The following is a 23187-nucleotide window of genomic DNA, read 5'->3' as shown; positions in this document are numbered from 1 at the left end:
AATTGTACTCATAGGCAAATCACCATGGTACAAGGGGAACGATACACTTTGGGCCGTGCTGTTATATGAAAAATCACCCGGCATAGAGTTTTTTATACAACAGCATGACCCATCATGTGTTATTCCACACTTTTTTGTTCAGGTTAACATCCTCGGTCTATAACAACTAATGTAGTTTAAGGAAATGAAAAAAAAAAAATTTAGTTTCTCTCACTCCTTGCTACTATATTATACACTTTATCAATAAAAATATCAATTTTATTCAGTCACAATTTGTCGACTAAATAATCTTAAACTGAGGCTACAAAATGTACTATAAAATGAGGCTCGATTGCAAGTGTACTCTCCTGCACTTTTAGTGTACTAGATAGTGTGTAGGGTAGAATAAACAGTAAAGTGTTACTGAGGACCAGAGTTGGCTGATGCCTTACAGAGGTTGTCTTTCTTTTCAGGATCTTCCACTTTAATAGGGAGATCTTCAGGTGGGTTGTCAAGGTCGTCTCCATGGTTGAAGATGTTTAGCTCCAGTGTCTCCTCTTTCTTCACATAGACTTCTGACGCTTTGCATGTCTCTGATTTCATGTCTTCACACAGCTAAAGATCAAACTAAGATTTATTCAGCAAAAAACATCAACACAGTTTATAAATCTATTTATAAGGTTTGTGTGTCAGCTATGGATGGTGAGGAATCAGGTAGAACCGGCAGGTAACGCGTGAGGAGTTGCACCTGTGTTTGATTACTAGCAATTTACTTCCGTTTCTTGTGTTCTTTCACAGAGAAGTCAGTCATCAAAGAGAGAGAGAGAGAGCTAAGCTACCCAGCACCATGTGTGTGCAAAGTAGAGAAAAATAACGTCACAAAAAAGTGATCTCTAAATTAACAATAAAGCCCACCTCGAGTTGTCAAGCCTGTCTCCCAGTTCTTCATTCCCTGAGCTGCAAGACGACTACAGTTTGTTCAATTCAAAACAATTTTTTTGTAACAAATTCATCATTCAGCTTTACCTGTGAGGGATCAGGAGCCCGAGACTTCCTAGACTTCCTGGCTTCTGATGAATTCCTAACAGCTTACACAAAGATTAATAATAATTAAAAAAATAATAATTTTTTACATTTCTATAAAAATTAGTGGAAACAAACAAGTGGTTTGTTTTATTGCTAAAAATTTCTCAAAGAAAGATACAAATAAACAGATTACAGCCGAACTAAAATACTGACCTAACTATAATGGAATTATTATTAGTAGTAGTTGTCATAGTAGTAGCAATAACATCCATGCTTTAACAGTAAGATGACATGAGAAGTATTTAATGGTATTCTTTAACCATTTAAACAGCAATTTTTCAATAAAATTTTTTGAAACATTTGAAAACATCAGAATACATGTTTTTTAGCTGCTCCATTACATTACATTCCAGGCAGTCTACAGTTTATAAAAAAGTTATGATAATCATTCACATCAAGATCTTTAAAAATCTTTTTTGACTGCATGCACTAGAACATTCAAAGAAAAATCATTCAATCAATATTTTCAATAGAAAAGCGTATTATGTTATTATTATTATCTTTCTTTTCATTACCGGTAAACACAAATAGATGGGAGAGCTCTCTAATATTTCCAGAAAGCAGCTGAACAATGTCAGTAGTGGCCATGACATCTCGTCTTCTTCCGCTTATCCAGGACCGGGTCGCGGAGGCAGCAGTCTAAGCATGGAAGCCCAAACTTCCCTTTCCCCAGACACCTCGGCCAGCTCCTCGGGAAGAACACCGAGGCGTTCCTAGGCCAGCCGAGAGACATAGTCCCTCCAGCGTGTCCTGGGTCTTCCCCGGGGCCTCCTCCCGGGGGGACATGCCTGGAACACCTCCCCAGGGAGGCGTCCAGGAGGCATCCGAAAAAGATGCCCGAGCCACCTCAGCTGGTTCCTCTCGATGTGGAGGAGCAGCGGCTCTACTCCGAGCTCCTCCCGAGTGACTGTGCTTCTCACCCTCTCTCTAAGGGAGCGCCCAGCCACCCTGCGAAGGAAACTCATTTCAGCCGCTTGTATCCGCGATCTTGTTCTTTCTGTCATTACCCAAAGCTCATGACCATAGGTGAGAGTCGGAACGTAGATCGACCGGTAAATTGAGAGCTTCGCCTTTTGGCTCAGCTCCTTCTTCACCACGACGGACCGGTAAAGCGACCGCATCACTGCGGAGGCTGCACCGATCCGCCTGTCGATCTCACGCTCCATCCTTCCCTCACTCGTGAACAAGATCCCGAGATACTTAAACTCCTCCACTTGAGGCAGGACTTCTCCACCAACCTGGAGAGGGCAAGCCACCCTTTTCCGGTCGAGAACCATGGCCTTGGACTTGGAGGTGCTGATTCTCATCCCAGCCGCTTCACACTCGACTGCAAACCGCCCCAGTGCATGCTGAAGGTCCTGGTTTGAAGAAGCCAACAGGACAACATCATCTGCAAAAAGCAGAGATGAAATCCTGTGGTTCCCAAACAGGATTCCTTCCGGCCCCTGGCTGCGCCTAGAAATTCTGTCCATAAAAATTATGAACAGAACCGGTGACAAAGGGCAGCCCTGCCGGAGTCCAACATGCACTGGGAACAGGTCTGACTTACTGCCGGCAATGCGAACCAGACTCCTGCTCCGTTCGTACAGGGACCGGACAGCCCTTAGCAAAGAGCCCCGAACCCCATACTCCCGAAGCACCCCCCACAGAATACCACGGGGGACACGGTCGAATGCCTTCTCCAGATCCACAAAGCACATGTGGACTGGTTGGGCAAACTCCCATGAACCCTCGAGCACCCTATGAAGGGTATAGAGCTGGTCCAGTGTTCCGCGACCAGGACGAAAACCGCATTGTTCCTCCTGGATCCGAGGTTCGACTATTGGTCGAATTCTCCTCTCCAGTACCCTGGAGTAAACTTTCCCTGGGAGGCTGAGAAGTGTGATTGGAGCACACTCTCCGGTCCCCTTTCTTAAAAAGAGGGACCACCACCCCAGTCTGCCACTCCAGAGGCACTGTCCCCGACCGCCACGCGATGTTGCAGAGGCGTGTCAACCAAGACAGCCCCACAACATCCAGAGACTTGAGATACTCAGGGCAGATCTCATCCACCCCCGGTGCCTTGCCACCGAGGAGCTTGCAAACCACCTCAGTGACTTCGGCTTGGGTAATGGACGAGTCCACCTCTGAGTCATCAGCCTCAGTCTCCTCAGTGGAAGACATGACGGTGGGATTGAGATGATCCTCAAAGTATTCCTTCCACCGCCCGACAATGTCCCCAGTCGAGGTCAACAGCTCCCCACCCGCACTGTAAACAATGTTGGCAGAGTACTGCTTCCCCCTCCTGAGGCGCCGGACGGTTTGCCAGAATTTCTTCGAGGCCGACCGATAGTCCTTCTCCATGGCCTCCCCGAACTCCTCCCAGTTCCGAGTTTTTGCCTCCGCAACTGCCCGAGCTGCAGCACGCCTGGCCTGCCGATACCCGTCGGCTGCCTCAGGAGTCCCGGAGGTCAACATGGCCCGATAGGACTCCTTCTTCAGCTTGACGGCATCCCTTACTTCCAGTGTCCACCACCGGGTTCGGGGATTGCCGCCACGACAGGCACCGGAGACCTTGCGGCCACAGCTCCGAACAGCTGCATCCACAATGGAGGTAGAGAACATGGTCCACTCAGACTCAATGTCCCCCGCCTCCCTCGGAAGCTGGGAAAAGCTCTCCCGGAGGTGGGAGTTAAAGACCTCCCCAACAGAGTGCTCGGCCAGACGTTCCCAGCAGACCCTCACCATACGTTTGGGCCTGCCAGGTCTGTCCAGCTTCCTCCTCCGCCAGCGGATCCAACTCACCACCAGGTGGTGATCAGTTGACAACTCAGCCCCTCTCTTCACCCGAGTGTCCAAGACATAGGGTCGGAGATCAGATGACACGACTACAAAGTCGATCATCGACCTCCGACCTAAGGTGTCCTGGTGCCACGTGCACTTATGGACACCCCTATGCTCGAACATGGTGTTCGTTATGGACAAACTGCGACTAGCACAGAAGTCCAATAACAAAACACCACTCGGGTTCAGATCGGGGAGGCCGTTCCTCCCAACCACGCCCCTCCAGGTGTCACTGTCATCGCCCACGTGAGCATTGAAGTCCCCCAGTAGCACAATGGAGTCCCCAGTCTGAGCACCCCTCAGTACCTCTCCCAGGGACTCCAAGAAGGCCGGATACTCTATACTGCTATTTGGCCCGTAGGCACAAACAACAGCAAGAGCCCTCTCCCCAATCCGAAGGCGCAGAGAGGCGACCCTCTCATTCACTGGGGTAAACTCCAACACATGGCGGCTGAGCTGGGGAGCTATAAGGAAGCCCACACCAGCCCGCCGCCGCTCACCACGGGCGACTCCAGAGAAGTGGAAAGTCCAGCCCCTCTCGAGGAGCTGGGTTCCAGAGCCCAAGCTGTGCGTGGAGGTGAGCCCGACTATCTCTAGCCGGTACCTCTCAACCTCCCGCACAAGCTCAGGCTCCTTCCCCCCCAGCGAAGTGACATTCCATGTCCCAACAGCCAGTCGCTGTGTCCGGGGATCAGGTCGTCGAGGCCCCTGCCTTCGACTGCCACCCAATCCACACTGCACCAAACCCCTACTGCTACCTCTGTGGGTGGTGAACCCACAGGAGGTCGGGCCCACGTCACCTCTTCGGGCTGAGCCCGGCCGGGCCCCATGGGCAAAGGCCCGGCCACCAAGCGCTCGCATACGAGCCCCAACCCCGGGCCCGGCTCCAGGGTGGGGCCCCGGCTGCGTCCTACCGGGCGACGTCACGGTCCTGGATTTTTTCTCCATAGGGGTTTTTTGGTGAACTGCTCTTGGTCTGGCCTGTCACCTAGGACCTGTCTGCCTTGGGAAACCCTAACAGGGGCATAATGCCCCCGACAACATAGCTCCTAGGATCATTCAAGCACACAAACCCCTCCACCACAATAAGGTGGCAGTTCTAGGAGGGGGTGGCCATGACATTCAGATTAAATGGCTTTTACAGCTTTATATTTTAAGTGTCACTTAAAATAAAGAGCTCGGAGAAATTATAACTTACACCAAACATTATAACGAAGTGGAATTTACTTCCCACTTTCCTTACTAGATTTAAGTTTATTACTACTAGACAATACAAGGTACCTCTTTTGTTCGCTCGCTTTTCTCTGTCCCGCTGGGCTCTCTTTTCCCTCTGACGGCGTTACTTCTGGGGGTGTAAGCTCACACACCACTTTGCCTTCACCTGCCTCCACTTCTCTCTCTGCTCCTCTTTAGCAGCTCGAGTCAATCTAGGTTGCTCTGGCTGCTCTGCTTTTTTCGGGCTCTCATCACCTGCATCCGAAGCCTGCTTTGTTCTCTCTCAATGGCCTGCACAAACACACAAAAGTAAGCTTTGTATTTGGCAACTTTTCAACACATTATGATGAATAACTCTGTTACATAAAAATGAAACTTGTACTAATTGCAATATTCAGGTATGCTTCGCTTCATTCACTTATACTGCCATACACATATTCTGACTTACAAATATATCAACAATAAATGCATTTGCAAAATATGTCTAATGCACACTTTGATTTAGGTTCTTGTAAAAAATGTACCTTCTTTTCTTCAGAACAATTTTTTCTGTAGACTTTTGTTGCCTCTCTGCCTCTTTAGATGTATTCAGCCCATCTCTCAGGTTCATTTTGTTTCAGTCGGTCTTTCCAATCACGTGTCGCCTCAGCGGCAGTTTTCCTTTTTTTGGGCGGTGGGGGTGGAGTAAGGCTAGGAGTGTGTGACTCTAAAAGACAAATCCTTAGCCTTGAACTCTGGCATGAAGCCACTGACCTGATTAAAAGTAAAACAGCTTAATGATTTTTTTATTAGAAAATTTTGAGGGGGGGGGTCACGTGATGGCAGTGAGCTGAGCAGACGCTTTTGCCAGAACTCCATGCCACCCGGTGCTAATTTTTTCATTATCCTGACAACAACCGGACGCTATAAGCCATTTGTTATGAACATAACAGGCTATGTCCTTGGAAAACGTTTGGCCACAGTCTTTCGACAAGATGGGAAGAACCAGAGGAAATAAAGACAAAAAAGACATCCTGTCCAAGCCCGGCGACAACACACAAGATGGCGACCAGGCCGAATTCGTAACCGCAGATGGGCTTGACCCTGCCTTGCTAAAGCCCTGAGCATAATGACTTCCAACATGATTAAAGCTAATAACTTAGTTATTAAAGAAAAATTTAGCCCCCTGGCCGAGACTATCCACAAGCATGCTACGGAGCTCCAGGCCACTAGCAAGCGGCTAGATGAAGCAGAGGCTAGGTTACTAGCAGTTGTAAACTCCGCCGCAGCACAAGAGCCAAGGATTGTGGAGCTGCAAAAGCAGGTTAGCGCCCTCACGGAAAGTTTGGACATGGCTGAAAACTATAGTAGGTGCCTAAACATTCGAGTCGTCGGCTTGGCGGAGGATACAGACTGGGCAGCCGGTGGAGTTTTTCAAGTCATGGCTACCCCGCGTCCTAAAGATGACCATGAAGGCCGGCCACAAAGCTGGAGAGAGCCCACCGCACCCTCACACCAAAACCGGACCCGAACAGAAGGCCCAGGTCACTGCTGCTATGATTCCACGCGTTCAGAGACAAACAGAGGGTCATGGAAGTGGCGCGCCGAGCGAGCCAGGACGGTGACTTAATCTACAAAAGATCCAGGGTCTCTTTCTACAGCGATTTTTCCTCGACAGTGATGAAGAAACGCAAGGCATACGATGCAGTGAAACAGCAGCTGCGAGAGCGAGGGATGCCATATGCTATGCTGTTCTTGGCTACTCTACAGGTGATACACGGAGGCTCCAAAAAGAGGTTTTTCCACCCCGGAGGAGGTTCGCGGTTTCATTGCCTCTCTGCCTGGATGATAACTTTGCGGAGCACGGAGCTCCATTTGTCTGGTTTGGGACACTTTTTCTGTAACAAACATAGTTTTCCCACTCAGGCTGGTATGTCATACTCCGTGTTTTAGACGTTGCCTACTCTTGAACACTCTTAACATTTTGAACATTTCCTAACTGAGTGGCACGGCTGCTCGTAACGTGAATATTTTGTTTCCACCTTATTTCCTTCATTCCCATAGGGAGGACTTTTTTCGCTTTCTTGGCATGCTATTCATCATATGCAGTCAGTTCGCTCATGGTGAGTTTGAAAGGTGCTTGTGTGGTGAACAGTCCCTGTTTATTTGGGGAAAGACCCTCAGTTTGTTTTTCTCTGTTGTACATTTGTTATGCTTGTTTAGTCAGACCCTCCAGGATTTCACGATGTTGCGATTTGCAACTTCAACGCAAATTCAACCAATCCCCGCGAATTCAGGGCGGTGTTGCAATTATATCCAATCACCGCAACTTTCCCGCAAATTTGACCAATCGTTGGCATCGTGTTGAGGTGACGTCAACAAACTACCTTCCGCCTTACTTTCAGTGTTGCCAGATTGGGCGGTTTCCCGCCCAGTTGGGCGGTTCAAGTGCATTTTGGCGGGTTTTGAACATATTTTGGGCAGGAAAACGTCAGCAGTATCTGGCAACACTGGTTACTTCCGTGTATACGTTCAAGAGAAGCAGCATGTGCAAGTCAGTGTTTATACAGGCTTAAATTCTGTTCCTGAAAATGTGTTATATTTACAGTGAAGGACTGTGTGCACTTTACATTTTTTTTTTTACTTAATACAAGAAATTGATGGGCGGCACGGTGGTGTAGTGGTTAGCGCTGTCGCCTCACAGCAAGAAGGTCCTGGGTTCGAGCCCCGGGGCCGGCGAGGGCCTTTCTGTGTGGAGTTTGCATGTTCTCCCCGTGTCCGCGTGGGTTTCCTCCGGGTGCTCCGGTTTCCCCCACAGTCCAAAGACATGCAGGTTAGGTTAACTGGTGACTCTAAATTGACCGTAGGTGTGAATGGGAGTGTGAATGGTTGTCTGTGTCTATGTGTCAGCCCTGTGATGACCTGGCGACTTGTCCAGGGTGTACCCCGCCTTTCGCCCCTAGTCAGCTGGGATAGGCTCCAGCTTGCCTGCGACCCTGTAGAAGGATAAAGCGGCTAGAGATAATGAGATGAGATGAGACAAGAAATTGATGGATGCAAACATTTTTGCCAAAATGGTATTTTATTTTCCATTGTTTAGGCAGCTTCAGCATCATACTGTGAAATTCTGTTCAAATTGTTTTTTTTCTTCTATGAAGCCTGAGCCATTTATTTTATTAGTTTATAACAGGGATGGGCAACTGGAGGCCCGCGGGCCACATGCAGCCCGCCTCCTTACTCAGTGCGGCCCGTAGATCATTTATTAATGATCAGGAAAAAAAAATAATAACTGCGGCCTTTTTTTTTTTTTACAGTTGTAAATACACTGTTGACTGATAGAGGGCGCTTCCTATGCAAACAATATCGGGGCCCTGGGCCTTACCCCCTTCAGCAAGGAAGAGAGACGAGAGGGTGCAAAAAAAAGACAACTCGATCAAGAAAACCATACCTTTCAGTCAAGATGGGAAGCAGATTATCTCTTCATAGAATTCAAAGGCAAACCCATGTGTCTGGTTTGCTTAGAAACCATAGCAGTCATGAAAGATTTCAACTTAAATCGCCACTACAACACCTTGCACAAAGTTAAATATGAGAAGTACACTGGAGCTGCAAGGGCCGCTGTCGTAGCCGACCTCAAATCAAAAGTAAACCAACAACAGAGCCACAACTACACAGGAATCAGCACTCAAAGCCTCTTATGCTGTTTCACTTGAGCTTGCCAAAGCAAAGAAGCCATTGTCAGATGGGGAAATTGTCAAGGTGTGCGCCGTGGAAATAGCCAAAGCCTTTGGTGACGATAAGATGGTTAAACACTTTGAAACGGTCTCTTTGTCCTGACGCACAGTGACACGCAGAATTTTTGACATTCACGATCATGTCGAAATTAAGCTGAGAAAAGTCATGCATGACTGCAAGTACTTCTCCTTGGCTTTGGATGAGAGTACAGATGTGATGGATGTTAGCCAGCTCCTGATTTTTACGAGAACTATTGACAGTTCATTTGAAGTGCACAAGGAGAGATTAAAATTGGTTTCTCTGCATGATACGACTAAGGGCACCGATATATTCAACGCCGTTGACAGTGTTGCAAGTAGATATGGTGGCTTTGACAAGCTGTCAACTGTTGTTATGGATGGCGCACCCGCGATGCAGGGAAAAGACAGAGGTTTTGCAGGGCTCCTCCGACAGAGCGGGGTAAACTGCCCTATACTGCACTGTATCATACATCAGGTGAGTAGCCTCATATTAACTGTTTTGATTTGATTTGATTTATTAAGGATCCCCATTAGCTGGTGCCTTAGCAACCAGCTAGTCTTCCTGGGGTCCGCATTAAAATAAACATACAACAATTATACAATTATAAATATAAAATGAATACACATCACATCAAGCAATGAGCAACAAATAAAATACATACATTGAGAAAACAATAACAGCATTCCAGACAACGGAAACATACAGTAAATTACTGTGTTAAGTAAACCTTAAGAATTCTTTTAAAAGATAATTTGCTAAGAATACAGAGGGTTTGGGGCAGGTTATTCCACAAAGTCAGTGATCTAAAAATAAAAGATCTCATTAATGCATTATTTTTGTTTTTTGAAGTGGGTAATTCAAGCTGTCCATTACTGGAAGCTCTAGTGCAATGATTATGCATAGTATTACTAAAAACTATTTGTTCGTGTATAAAAATTGGCATTTTAGAGGTCATAACTGACTTGAACAGCACAAGTGTATTACACTTCAACCTATTTTCAACAGTAAGCCAAGACAGGCAGGCATGCATTCGGCTTACATTAGACCTTGGTGAGCAGCCCAGAACTAACCGTGCTGCTCTGTTCTGAACTACCTGGAGCTTCCTGAGGTCACCACTGTTAGCAGATGACCACACCATGGAGCAATAATCAAGATGACATAATACCAAACTCTGAACTATCTGATTTAAAAGTGGACGGGCAACAAAAGAAGCACATTTCCTACAAACACCTACTGCTCTTCCCATTTTTAAAAGTATATAATCAATGTGCTTAGACCAAGACAGAGTGCAGTCCAGCATCACTCCAAGGAGTTTAGTACTTTCAACTTGTTGAACTGCCAAGCTACACAAGTTTAAATCAAGCTTTGGGCTTGTAGATAACCTGTGCCTGGTTCCCAGCACAATACATTTAGTCTTAGAGATGTTAAGCACGAGTCTGTTACATACTACCCAGTCATACACCACATTTAATTCACTGCTCAAAACTTCATTAAGTACATCACATGATTTTGCAGAACAATACAATGTTGAATCATCCGCGAATAAAACAGTTGTGGCACTTTTGGTAGCCCAAGGTAAGTCATTAGTAAATACAGAGAAGAGCAAAGGTCCAAGGCAACTACCCTGTGGGACGCCACACTCTAGACCTTTGCTACTCGACAGGCTGCCATTAAGATATACCTTTTGTGATCTGGAGGACAAATAACTTATCCATTTTAGAGCAGAAGAGTTAAAACCATAACATTTAAGTTTTTCAACCAGTAGTAAATGGTCAAGCACATCAAATGCTGCACTAAAGTCTAGCAGCACAGCTCCCACCAGCATTGAGTTATCTATAGCCTTAAGCCAATCATCAGTCATCTGTATCAGTGCAGTAGAAGCGGAGTGACCAGCTCTATAGGCATGTTGAAAGTTAGTTAGCAAATTGTTTGATATAAAATAAGCTTGAATTTGTGAATACACCAACCTTTCCATGATTTTGCTCAAAACAGGTAAAATACTAATGGGTCTAGAATTCTTTTCATTAAAAGCTGCCTTGGTATCCTTAGGCAGAGGAATAACCTTTGCCTCTTTCCACCTCTTTGGACATAGGCCCACCTCCAAACTTCTATTAATAATGTGGCATATAGGAGATGCAATGATACCTGCAGTCAATCTCAGCACTTTACTGTCAAGGTTATCTAGTCCTGCTGTCTTACTATCAGGAAGAGAGCGGAGTAACCGCTCCACTTCACTGACTTCAATCTGAAGAAATTTAAATTCACACCTTTTGTCTTTCATTATTATTTTCTTAATACAGTCATTTGCTTTGCTGTTATTTGTAATAGTCATGTCCTGCCTTAGTTTAGATACTTTACCCACATAAAACCCATTAAAATGATTTGCAATTTCACCTGGTTTAGTGAGGACAAGTCCATTTGATTCCACTAAGGGAGTGCCCACAGTTGTCTTTCGACCCATTATTTGATTAAAAACATTCCAAATTTGTTTGCTATCATATCTCGCATTGTATAACCTTTGTTTAAAATATTCCCTTTTCTTCACCTTGTTAAGTTTTGTGACCTGATTACGCAAGAAGCAATATTTATTCCTATCATCTATCGATCCCGAGCTGACAGAGGCCTTTCTAGCCCTGTCTCTCTCTGCCATTAGGGTCCTAATACTGTTGTCAAGCCATGGGGCAGACCTATTTTTGACCATGAACTTTTTTAAAGGAGCATGCTTGTTTACAACACTCATATATATTGACATAAATAAATCTAAAGCAGCTTCAGGGTCATCCTCACTACACACCAAGTTCCAATCAATATTAGATATTTCATCAATAAACAAATCTTCATTAAATCTCTTATAAGACTTTGTAAAAATTGTTTTAGCTTTAAATTTTGGAACCTTAGTTTTTCTAGTGACCGCTATTATATTGTGGTCACTGAAACCTACAGGGACTGAAATGGCCTTAGAACAGTGTTCAGCAACATTTGTATAAATATGATCAATGCATGTCTCAGAAGTATTGCCATCACTGCCTAGATGAATTCTTGTAGGAGATGCAACAATTTGAGACATATTACAAGTATTTAATATAGAGAGTAACTTATTCTTATTTGGACATGACTGCACCAACCAGTCCACATTCATGTCACCCAACAAGTAGATTTCTCTATTTTCATCTGATATTCTGTCAAACATCTCACACAACCCATTCATATAAACAGCATCTGCACTAGGAGGCCTATAGAAGCAACATACTATAATTGGTTTTAAATAAGGCAAATGGACTTGTACACAGACAGCTTCAATTTCTTCACTCATCAGATCATAACGTATTTTAGCAGGTAAATCATTTTGAACATAAACAGCCACCCCACCCCCATACATATTTCTATCTTTTCTAAAAACGGAGAAACCCTGAATAGCTATGAGTGAATCAGAGAAAGAATCATCAAGGTGGGTCTCAGAAATAGCAATGATGTTAATGCAGTTATCCCTGACAATACGCTCTACATCATGGTACTTATTGCGCAGACTACATACATTCACATGAGCCAAAACTAGGCCCTTGCTGAGGCCTAGCTTTATGCAAGGCATATCAGTGTTTGATGTAGTCATTGATGTTTAAAGAAAAGTGAAAAGTTTAACAATAAAATAAAATCAGAAGGCCTTCATCTCCGAGTCTTACATACCACTCCTCTTCGTTCAAGCTGGTGTGGAGGACAAGAGTGGGGGCAATGCAGCCCCTCGCTCCCTCGGTGGGTGGGACACAAGGCGATCATATCTCAAGTAGGCAATGTCCCCTCTATCCCATGCCTCCTTGAGTTTAGGCAGAAGATCCCTCCTTTTCTGCCTTACAGCCTCTGAAAAGTCCTCGTTGATGTAGACCCCAGGGGCAATATTCTTCAGTTCCTTTCTCTTTTTCAAGATTAGCTCTCTGTCCTTGAAGTTTAAGAACTTAACAATTGGGCGCTTCTTGTCAGCTCTTTGATCTGGCTTTCCACTGCGGTGAGCCTTTTCAATATGCATGGCTCCAGCATCCAGTTTTAATTTTTCAGATATAATTTTGCAAACTTTACCTTCTGTGTCAGCCCAACTCTCTCTTGCCGATTCCTCAATGCCTTCAAAAATCAAATTATTTCTCCTCGACTGATTTTCAAGATAATCAGCCTTATTTTCCAATGTGACAAAACCATCACAAAGAGTGCGCATACCATTTTCAAGGGTGTTATGGTCAACAGAGAGTTTGGATACCTTGGCTTTAATGTCATCCACTTCTCGCTGGGTGTAATGAATACTGTCCTTGATCTCCTGTACATTCCTGTTCATAGAGTCAAGACGCTCGTTGGTGGAGTCCAGTATCACACGAACAAACTTATTAAAGATGTCAGTTTGTCTATCCAGTATCTCCACATAGTGGGCTTTCTGCTGTGCCATCGTTTGGTTGATCAGCTTTCTGACAGAAGCTATGGTGATTAGCTCAGCCTCCTCTTCAGCAGGAGTGGAGGCCTCTCCCTCAAAGTCACTGAGTTGCTCATCACCCTTATTGCCCTTGCCCTTCTTTCTTCCTTTTCCAGCCATCTTCTGTAGTTATTTGCCGCTTCCTGAAGCTGCCTGATGGTGGATGGCTGCTCCTGGGCCAGGCCTGGTGGCTAGCTGCTTGTAGCTCCCTGGTGTTACCTGGTGGAGGCTAGCTGCTGCCTGCTGGTAGCTACTGTAGCAGCCTAGGCCTAGGCCTGGCCTGATGATTGCTGTGCTGCTGCTGCAGCCTGGGCCAGCCAAAAGAGCTTGAGCTAAAGTTTGAAATAGTTTCCCTCAAAAGTAATGAAAGTTCCTAATATCACTCTCATGTGATGAGGAACCCACATACAAACAAATCAAAAACTTGAATGTTGGTAAAAGTGTGGGATTATCAAGATTTATATCAGATTAACCTGCAGCCTGAAAATCCTTGCAACCTGAATGGAGATGTTCTCTGAGTGAAAGTGTCTATAACTTAATATTTAACATATCACTCAATTTTAATCACAAAAAGAGAAAATTGCAACAATTCCTCGCAACTTTCACTTCCTCCCGCAATATAATCGCAACAAAAACCTAAAAAACACCGCAACTTTCATCGCAATTTTCTGGAAAACCCCCCGCAACATCAGACATTTTAGCCCGCAACAATCACAAAAAAGGCCCGCGAAATCCTGGGGGGACTGTTTAGTGTAGTTCATGTGTTTAGCTCAGGACATGACTTATGTATAAGATTTATGTGGGGTATCAGCGTGGCATTTTCCATTCCTGTTAAATGTAACTGTCCTATGTATCTGATAATGTGGGTTGATGCATATATAGGGTGAGTATAGGTGTAAACAGCTCTGACTTTTTTATCCTGCCCTTATGGCAAATAGTATGATTCAAGATGTTTGTCATATACACAATAACAGACACAGCGGTTCATTATTGGGTAATGAAATTCTTATTTTGCAACTGCCCGACCAAACTACGCTTACCAATATAAAAAAAATATATATATATATATATATATATATATATATATATATATATATATATATATATATATATAAAATACGAAATATAAAATAAAGTGCATATGGAATGCAAAATATAAAAGTAGAATGAAAAAACAAATAAATATTTAAGGAAAAAAGAGGCAAACAAACAATGTGCAAACATAGAGGTAGATATACTGTGCAATGTCTTGTGCAAAATCGCTAATATAGAGGTAGATGGTGATTATAATTCGTGGTTCAAAAGCCTGATGGAAATATAGGGGTAGATGGTGATCATAATCTGTGGTTCAAAAGCCTGATGGCCTGGGGTTAAAAACTGTTTGTCAGTTTAGTAGTCCTTGCTTTCACACTCCTGTAGCGTCTACCAGATGGTAGGAGTGTGAATAGTCTGTGTTGTGGGTGTGTTTGGTCCCTGATGATGCTCTGTGCCCTTTTTGTGACCCGGGTGTTCTAAATGTCCTGTAATGGGGGGGGAGGACAGCTCCACAGATGAACTGTGCCATTTTAATGACACGCTGGAGAGCCTTTCTGAGTTGTGCAGTTCCTGTACCACACAGTGATGGAATTTGTCAGGACACTCTCCACTGTGCACCTGTAGAAGTTGCTGAGGAGTTTGGTGGACAGTCCAAATTTCCTCAGCTTCCTCAGGAAGAAGAGTCTCTGTTGAGCCTTCTTGATGGTCTGCTGTGTGTTGTGTGTCCAGGTGAGATCCTCACTGATGTGAGTTCCGAGAAATTTAAATGTTTTCACCCTCTCCACCTGTGTCCCGTTGATGTGCAGCGAGGCGTGCTGGTCTCTCCTCCTCTTCCTCGGGTCAATAATCATCTCCTTGGTCTTCTCAGCATTCAAGGAGAGGTTATTTTCCCGGCACCAGGAGACCAGCTGAGCCACCTCCTCCCTGTAGGCTCTCTCATCTCCGCCAGTGATCAGCCCAATGCCAGTGGTGCCATCAGCGAACTTGATGATGGAACTGTTACTCTGGGTGGGGGTGCAGTCGTAGTTGAAGAGGCTGTACAGGAGTGGACTGAGCACACAGCCTGGGGGGGGGGGGTCCCTGTGCTCACTGTCTTGGTGTTGGATGTTCTGGTACCGACTCTGACAGCCTGGGGTGTATTTGTGAGAAAGTCCAGGACCCAGCAGCAGAGGGAGGATGCCAGTCCAAGGCTACATTTACATTACGTCGAATCAGCGGATCATCAGATTAACGTTCTTAAAACGATTCGCGTTTACACTAAAACCGTTAACCGTGCACACAGCAACGCCAATACGCGGATACGCTAATCACATGACTTTAGACGGCGCATAACATGATCCCAGTGCATTTCAGACGGCGCGTAACATGATCCCAGTGCATTTAGGGCATGCGCAAGGCTCACCACTTGCAAGTAGAAGGATGGCAAGCCGCGCAAGGCTCACCACTTGCAAGTAGAAGGATGGCAAGCCGCGCAAGGCTCACCACTTGCAAGTAGAAGGATGGCAAGCCTAATACACGGATATGCTCGGCTCCGCAGGCATCCTGCGCTCCAAATCACTCCGCCCTGAACAGCGAGTGCCCTCTGGAGGGTGCGCACTCCGGCCCTGCGCAGCTCACACAGCGCGCGAGTGAAGTGAACAAGCCACGATTCGGGACTGAGCCGCTGTGTGTGTGATCCCAGCGCATATCACTTACTACTTGCAAGTGGAAGGATGGCAAGCCTAAAGACAATCATAACTATACAATGGGCAGTATTTGCATCAGTATTTGCAGTATTTTCATACTTTTATACTCTTTAATGAAAGGTGATACAAGGCGGAAGTCCGCGCCGTTTTTCAGCAGTCGCGTCACATGACCAACGCCAGCGAATCAGGAAGGTGGATGTCACAGTGACGTTGTCCAATGAGACGCCAGCTAGAGCTCAACACAGTGTATTCGCGCATTCTGAATGTTTACACAGCACCGGCGCTGACACGATCTGGATTGAATACGTGGACGCTGGCGGATTCCCGTTTCCTGGCGTTTCCAGGGGGTTTAATGTAAACGGACAGTGCATCCGCGAAGAAAACGAGACAGATACGGTCTAATGTAAACGTAGCCCAAAAGTGGAGAGCTTCTCAGTCAATCTGATGGGGATGACTGTGTTGAAGGCTGAACTGTAGTCCACAAAAAGCATTTGAACATAGGTGTCCTTGTGTTCCAGGTGTGACAAGGCTGTGTGGATGGCTGCATTGACGGCATCATCAGTTGAACGGTTCTGACAATATGCAAATTGAAGGGGGTCTATTGTGTCTGGGATGTCCTTTTTGATGTATGACATGACTATCCTCTCAAAACACTTCATTACAACTGAAGTGAGTGCAATTGGGCGATAGTCATTCAGGCATGTTATATTGTTTTTCTTTGGGAGGGGCACTATGGTGGTGGTCTTGAAGCATGTGGGCACAGAAGACATGGAGAGGGACAGGTTGAAAATGTCTGTGAAGTCCTCTGCTAACTGTGTGGAGCAGGCCCTCAAAGCACGGCCGGGGATGCTGTTATATCCATCTGCGTCACCAGAGGCAAAAGCGGTGGAGCGTGTATGTAGCATGGAGCGTACTCCACTGTTAATCCAAGGTTTTTGGTTAGGATATATTTTGCAGCGCTTGGTGGGGACAATGTCATTAATACACGTACTGACGTAGCTGGTGACCACAGATGCATATTCCTCTAAATCCACAGTACAGTTTCTCTCAAAGCAGCAGTCTTAAACACATCCCAGTTTGTAGAATTGAAGCAGTCCTGGAGCACCAGATCAGTCTCTTCATTCCAAACTTTAACAGTTTTACTCACTGGGGGGGCTTGTTTGAGAAGGGCCTTGTAAGCTGGGTAGAGGAACACAGATGTGGTCAGACTGTCCAAACTGGGGGCGGGGCACAGCCTTGTAGCCATCTCTCACGTTGCTGTAGACATGGTCCAGGATGTTGTTGTCCCTTGACGGAAAGCTCACGTGTTGACGGCCATGTCTGATTTATATAATATTAATATCTGGTTTTGGAACATCCGTGGCCTCCAAAAACCTGCCAAGAGGATGGCAGTATTATCAGTTTTGAATAAGGAAGATGTTTCTATTGCGTTCCTTCAGGAGACTCACCTGGAGGACAAGGATAATGCTAAATTGCAAAGGAATTGGGTGGGGCAGCTCTTTGCTACTTCATGTTCTTCTTTCAGTAGGGGCGTAGCCATTTTGATGAGTAAAAAGCTAGCATTTAGGTCTCTTGATTGTGTTAAAGACAGCCAGGGCCAGTATAGAATTGTTAAAGGAATACTCACAGGAAAAGAAGTAACATTTCTGAATCTATATTGTCCCCCAGCCTATTCCCCTGATTTTCTCTCCAAGGCTTTTGCAGTTTTTATGGATCGGGCCTCAGGGGACTCTTTTGTGGGGGGAGATTTCAATTGTCACCTTAACCCCTCTGTTGACAAACTTCTATTTGACATTTCTCCCTCCTCTAAGCAAGCGAGGGTGCTCACTAATATAGGTCACGATATTGAATATTCTGATGTGTGGAGGCAGCTTCACCCTACTGATTCAGAGTTCACTTTTTTTCGGCCCTACAGAAAAGCTATACTAGAATTGATTACATTTTCATCCCCTCCTCAAAAATGTCTCTTGCTTTATCATGTTCTATAAGCAACATTCACTACGTTTACATGCACATAGAGAGAATCGAATTTCTGCCGTTGCTCGACTGAAATCGAAGTTCAAAATGCCATGTATACACCTTAATTCGGCTGAAATTGAACCGAACTTGATTTCTCGGAATCGAGCTACACGACCTAGTTTATGCGATTTCTGCCGAGCTATTTTGCGCATGTATACCCTATCGAGCTAGTTGTTGAGCTACTTCCGGAAGTGACGAGTGACGAGACCACAAGCGGGAAACACAACAGCCTCGGTCGGCATGACAACGAATCATGACAACGGCATGAATCTTTTCTTTTTGTGGCATTGTTTGCACTGTTAAAATTTAGCTCACTTACTGTATCACCAAATACATCTGTACAGCTGTTGCATAGCTGTGAATTGTGTACATAAACAAGTCATTGTATTTGTGTGTGTGTATATATGTCCAACATCTGAAGAATGTCAATAAAAACAAAACAACTGAACTTTTTGTGTGTTTATTAAGACACAAGTTAAATTGTAAGCAAAAAAAATATATTTTTTGTAAGCAAAAAATGGACTTTAGAAAAATATTATTGTGCAAAATAAGTTTTCTTACAAAACAGTGGTCTGCGCCGGACAGTTTGTAGCCATAGTCTGTTAGAGCAAGCCTAACAGCTTGAACACGGAACTGCTAGTGTTGCCAGATTGGGGGTTTTAAGTGCATTTTAGCGGATTTGAACATGTTTTGGGCTGGAAAACGTCAGCAGTATCTGGCAACACTATAGCTCTTCTTCATGACAACAACCGGAAGTGTACCAACACGATGGGGCGTGTAGCGCCACGTGTGGCTCGGGTGCACAATGCACCTTGCACAATAGCCCGATTTCACTTGTGCATGTAGGATTGGATTTCTCTGGCACCCCTGCTGGGACCCTTTGCTCGATTACCAACAGCAGCTCGATTTGGACGTGCATGCAAACGTAGTCATTGTGTTATCAGACCACACCCCCCTTTATTTGGTATAGACCCCTTTCACATGACGTCACCGTGCCGCGAGATTTTGTTAGGCGCCATATTGGAAGACCAAGTACATGCACTCACAATATAAAACAAAGTACGAGCGAGAGTAAAGTGACACGATGGATGATAATTCGGGTTATGTGAGTACATTACCAGTTGCAGAAAGGGCACGGTATGTGGAGAAACTGGCTGTGATTGATGGGTTTGACCCATATGATAAGACTCAGAAAAAATTATGTGAATCCAAGCACACAGTTTAACGCAAAAGTTCGTTTATATCCCGACCTTGTCAGCTGTCAGATTTATGTTAATGGACCCGGTAAGCTGGTAAATAATATTTAGGGCCCGAGCCCTATGGGCGAAGGCCCTATTGTTCTTGTAAGAGTTCACTATTATTAGGGCCCGAGCCCTATAGGGCGAAGGCCCTATTGTTCTTGTAAGAGTTCACTATTATTCTTCTTCTTTATTTTTCTCCGCTGTTGGGCCATTTTCGGGGCGCTTGCCATGGGCGAAAACGCGCGAAATTTGGCGCCACTTCCGAGAATTGCCACCGCTACTCAGAACCAAAAGCCCACACTTGGCCGGGGCTCAGGGCCTCTATAGCGCCCCCTAAGTCGCTGTGATTTTGGCATCCCGCATTAAGGTGCCTGGTTGCCATTTAGTTTGTAGTAGTGGCATGCCATTTGGTATGCATATGTATCTCACTAAGCCGGACAAAAATGTAATGCCAATGCATTAGCCACGCCCAACAGGAAGTGAGGTAATTTCACTTTTGTGTGAAATGCATGGCCACGAAGATGGCGCAACTCCTCCTAGACCGTTCATAGGAATGTCACCAAAATTGATACACATCATCTACAGACATGGCTGACAAAAGTTACTAAATACGTTTCACGTAGGATAAACCGTTCAGAAGTTATACGTCAATCAATTTTCACTTCAAAATTTTACATGCTAAAAAATTCATAACAAATCTTCTAATTGCTCAACACTGCTCATACTTCACACGCTAATCACTCATTGGGCTTCTGACATGTTACCCAATTTCTGTGATATTTCGCCACTGGGGGCGCTATTTTTGGGCAAAAAATCCAATCTTTCCTCAAATTTGGTCAAACTTCACGGCCAGCCTCTTACTACCTCCCATGTCATGTATACCACATTTTGGGAATTTTCGTCCATGGGGGGCGCTGTTTTTGGCCGACGCAATTTCTCCAAAACGGGTTTTTGGTCAATAATTCCATAATGCTTTTCCTTCACACCACTACCTTGTGATAGTGCGTTGCTGTTGTGGACCCTTATTTTTCCATCTCATAATCACTCATGTACAGCATAGCGCCACCTACTGACATGGGAAAAACCAAAAAATTTATTCTTCAAAAATCTATATCTCATCTTCTGTTTACTCAATTGTCATCAAACTTCATACACAAACTCTTCATAGCTCACCTGACATGTATGCCAAATTTTGTGCACTTTCGCCCCTGCGGGTGCTGGTTATGGCAGAAATGATATTGCAGCTTCTGATTTGTCAAACTTGGCAAGCAAACTCTTTACAAGACCCTTTTTGGGGCGCTTGCCATGGTCGACATCGCACGAAATTTGGCTCCTTTTTCTTAGACTCCCACCGCTACTGAGAACCAGAAGCCCAGATCCAGGCGGGCCTCAGGGCCTCTTTAGCGCCCCCTAACTCATTGTGATTTTGGCCTCCCGCATTAAGGTGCCTGGTTGCCATGTAGTTTGTAGTAGTGGCATGCCATTTGGTACGCATATGTATCTCACTAAGCCGGACAAAAATGTAATGCCTATGCATTAGCCACGCCCTACAGGAAGTGAGGTAATTTCACTTTTGTGCGAAATGCATGGCCACGAAGACGGCGCAACTCCTCCTAGACCGTTCATAGGAATGTCACCAAAAATGATAGACATCATCTACAGACATGGCTGACAAAAGTTCCTAAATACGTTTCACGTAGAATAAACCGTTCAGAAGTTATACGTCAATCAATTTTCAATGCAAAATTTTACATGCTTAAAAATTCATAACATATCTTCAAATTGCTCAAAACTGCTCATACTTCACACGCAAATCACTCATTGGGCATCTGACATGTTACCCAATTTCTGTGATTTTTCGCCACTGGGGGCGCTATTTTTGGGCAAAAAATCCAATCTTTCCTCAAATTTGGTCAAACTTCACGGCCACCCTCTTACTACCTCCCATGTCATGGACACCACATTTTGGGAATTTTCGTCCATGGGGGGCGCTGTTTTCGGCCAACGCAATTGCTCCAAAACAGGTTTTTGGTAAATAATTCCATAATGCTTCTCCATCACACCACTACCTTGTGATAGTACGTTGCTGTTGTAGACACTTATTTTTCCAACTCATAATCGCTCATGTGCAGCATAGCGCCACCTACTGACATGGGAGAAACCAAAAAATTTATTCTTCAAAAATCAATATCTCATCTTCTATTTTCTCAATCTTGATCAAACTTGATAGGCACACTCTTAACAGGTCACCTGACATATGTGCCAAATTTTGTGAACTTTTGCCACTGGGGGCGCTGTTTTCAGGCAACAATTTATATCTCGGCTTCGGATTGGTCAAACTTGATCAAACTTTACAAAACAACTCTTCATAGGTCCCTTGACATGTATACCAAATTTGGTGAACTTTCACCACTGGGGGCGCTCATTGCGCTGTAGCAGTTGCAGGAGAGGTGTTTACAATCATGAGGCACCAGGAGTATGTTGTTTTGGTTGCCTTAAACACACGTGACTTGTGGACCACTGGGGGCGCTCATTGCGCTGTAGCAGTTGCAGGAGAGGTGTTTACAATCATGAGGCACCAGGAGTATGTTGTTTTGGTTGCCTTAAACACACGTGACTTCTGGACCACTGGGGGCGCTCATTGCGCTGTAGCAGTTGCAGGAGAGGTGTTTACAATCATGAGGCACCAGGAGTATGTAGTTTTGGTTGCCTTAAACACACATGACTTGTGGGGAATGGGTAGGCAGTCGGGAGCAAGTGTTGTAGCGTTATATACAGACTAATAGATGTCTAACAGAAGACAATCCTATGTAGCTATAGCTTGGTGACTGATGAGGTAAATACATTAATTTGGTTGGGAAGCCATGGCATAAAATGTTCAGTCCATGACAACATCTCAGCGCACCGTGTACCCTGTGTCCAATTCTGTGCTTTGTCACCATTGTGGGAGTAATGTCTCCTGCCAAAGATGCTGTGGAAGGTATTTCGCGGGGACGCATGCCCCCGCCCCCCTTGGCCACTGGCGCGAGGGCCCGTCGAGGCCGCTTGCGGCTTTAATTATTCTTCCGTCTTCTTCTTCTTCTTTATTTTTCTCCGCTGTTGGGCCATTTTCGGGGCGCTTGCCATGGGCGAAAACGCACGAAATTTGGCACCAGTTCCGAGAATTGCCACCGCTACTCAGAACCAAAAGCCCAAACTTGGCCGGGGCTCAGGGCCTCTATAGCGCCCCCTAAGTCGCTGTGATTTTGGCCTCCCGCATTAAGGTGCCTGGGTGCCATGTAGTTTGTAGTAGTGGCATGCCATTTGGTACGCTTATGTATCTCACTAAGCCGGACAAAAATGTAATGCCAATGCATTAGCCACGCCCAACAGGAAGTGAGGTAATTTCACTTTTGTGCGAAATGCATGGCCACGTAGACGGCGCAACTCCTCCTAGACCGTTCATAGGAATGTCACCAAAATTGATACACATCATCTACAGACATGGCTGACAAAAGTTACTAAATACGTTTCACGTAGGATAAACCGTTCAGAAGTTATACGTCAATCAATTTTCAATGCAAAATTTTACATGCTTAAAAATTCATAACAAATCTTCTGATTGCTCAAAACTGCTCATACTTCACACGCAAATCACTCATTGGGCTTCTGACATGTTACCCAATTTCTGTGATATTTCGCCACTGGGGGCGCTATTTTTGGGCAAAAAATCCAATCTTTCCTCAAATTTGGTCAAACTTCACGGCCACCCTCTTACTACCTCCCATGTCATGTATACCACATTTTGGGAATTTTCGTCCATGGGGGGCGCTGTTTTTGGCCGACGCAGTTGCTCCAGAACGGGTTTTTGGTAAATATTTCCATAATGCTTTCCCTTCACACCACTACCTTGTGACAGTACGTTGCTGTTGTAGAC

At 45.1% G+C, this 23187-nt stretch overlaps 1 protein-coding gene across 4 annotated transcripts in view; it reads right to left on the bottom strand.

Annotated features, from left to right (window-relative positions):
- Positions 1-23187, bottom strand: part of LOC132894117 (zinc finger protein 271-like) — a 269182-nt gene that overhangs the window by 28400 nt on the left and 217595 nt on the right. For 2 of the 4 annotated variants that reach the window (XM_060933444.1, XM_060933446.1), the window contains exons 2-4: positions 5170-5394; positions 1006-1067; positions 432-594 (exon numbers count right to left, since the gene is read on the bottom strand). The exons of 1 other annotated variant lie outside the window; for it this stretch is intronic. In XM_060933444.1, coding sequence (XP_060789427.1) covers positions 432-582 — 151 coding nt within the window. In that variant the 5' untranslated portion in view covers positions 583-594; positions 1006-1067; positions 5170-5394. The remainder of the gene's footprint in view (positions 1-431; positions 595-1005; positions 1068-5169; positions 5395-23187) is intronic. One more of the 4 variants, XM_060933445.1, reaches the window with a different exon arrangement.

Source organism: Neoarius graeffei, chromosome 11 (assembly GCF_027579695.1).
Source record: "Neoarius graeffei isolate fNeoGra1 chromosome 11, fNeoGra1.pri, whole genome shotgun sequence".
NCBI lineage: Eukaryota > Metazoa > Chordata > Actinopteri > Siluriformes > Ariidae > Neoarius > Neoarius graeffei.
Note: the sequence above shows the minus strand (reverse complement) of the source record. Positions and strands in the feature narration are given on the sequence as shown.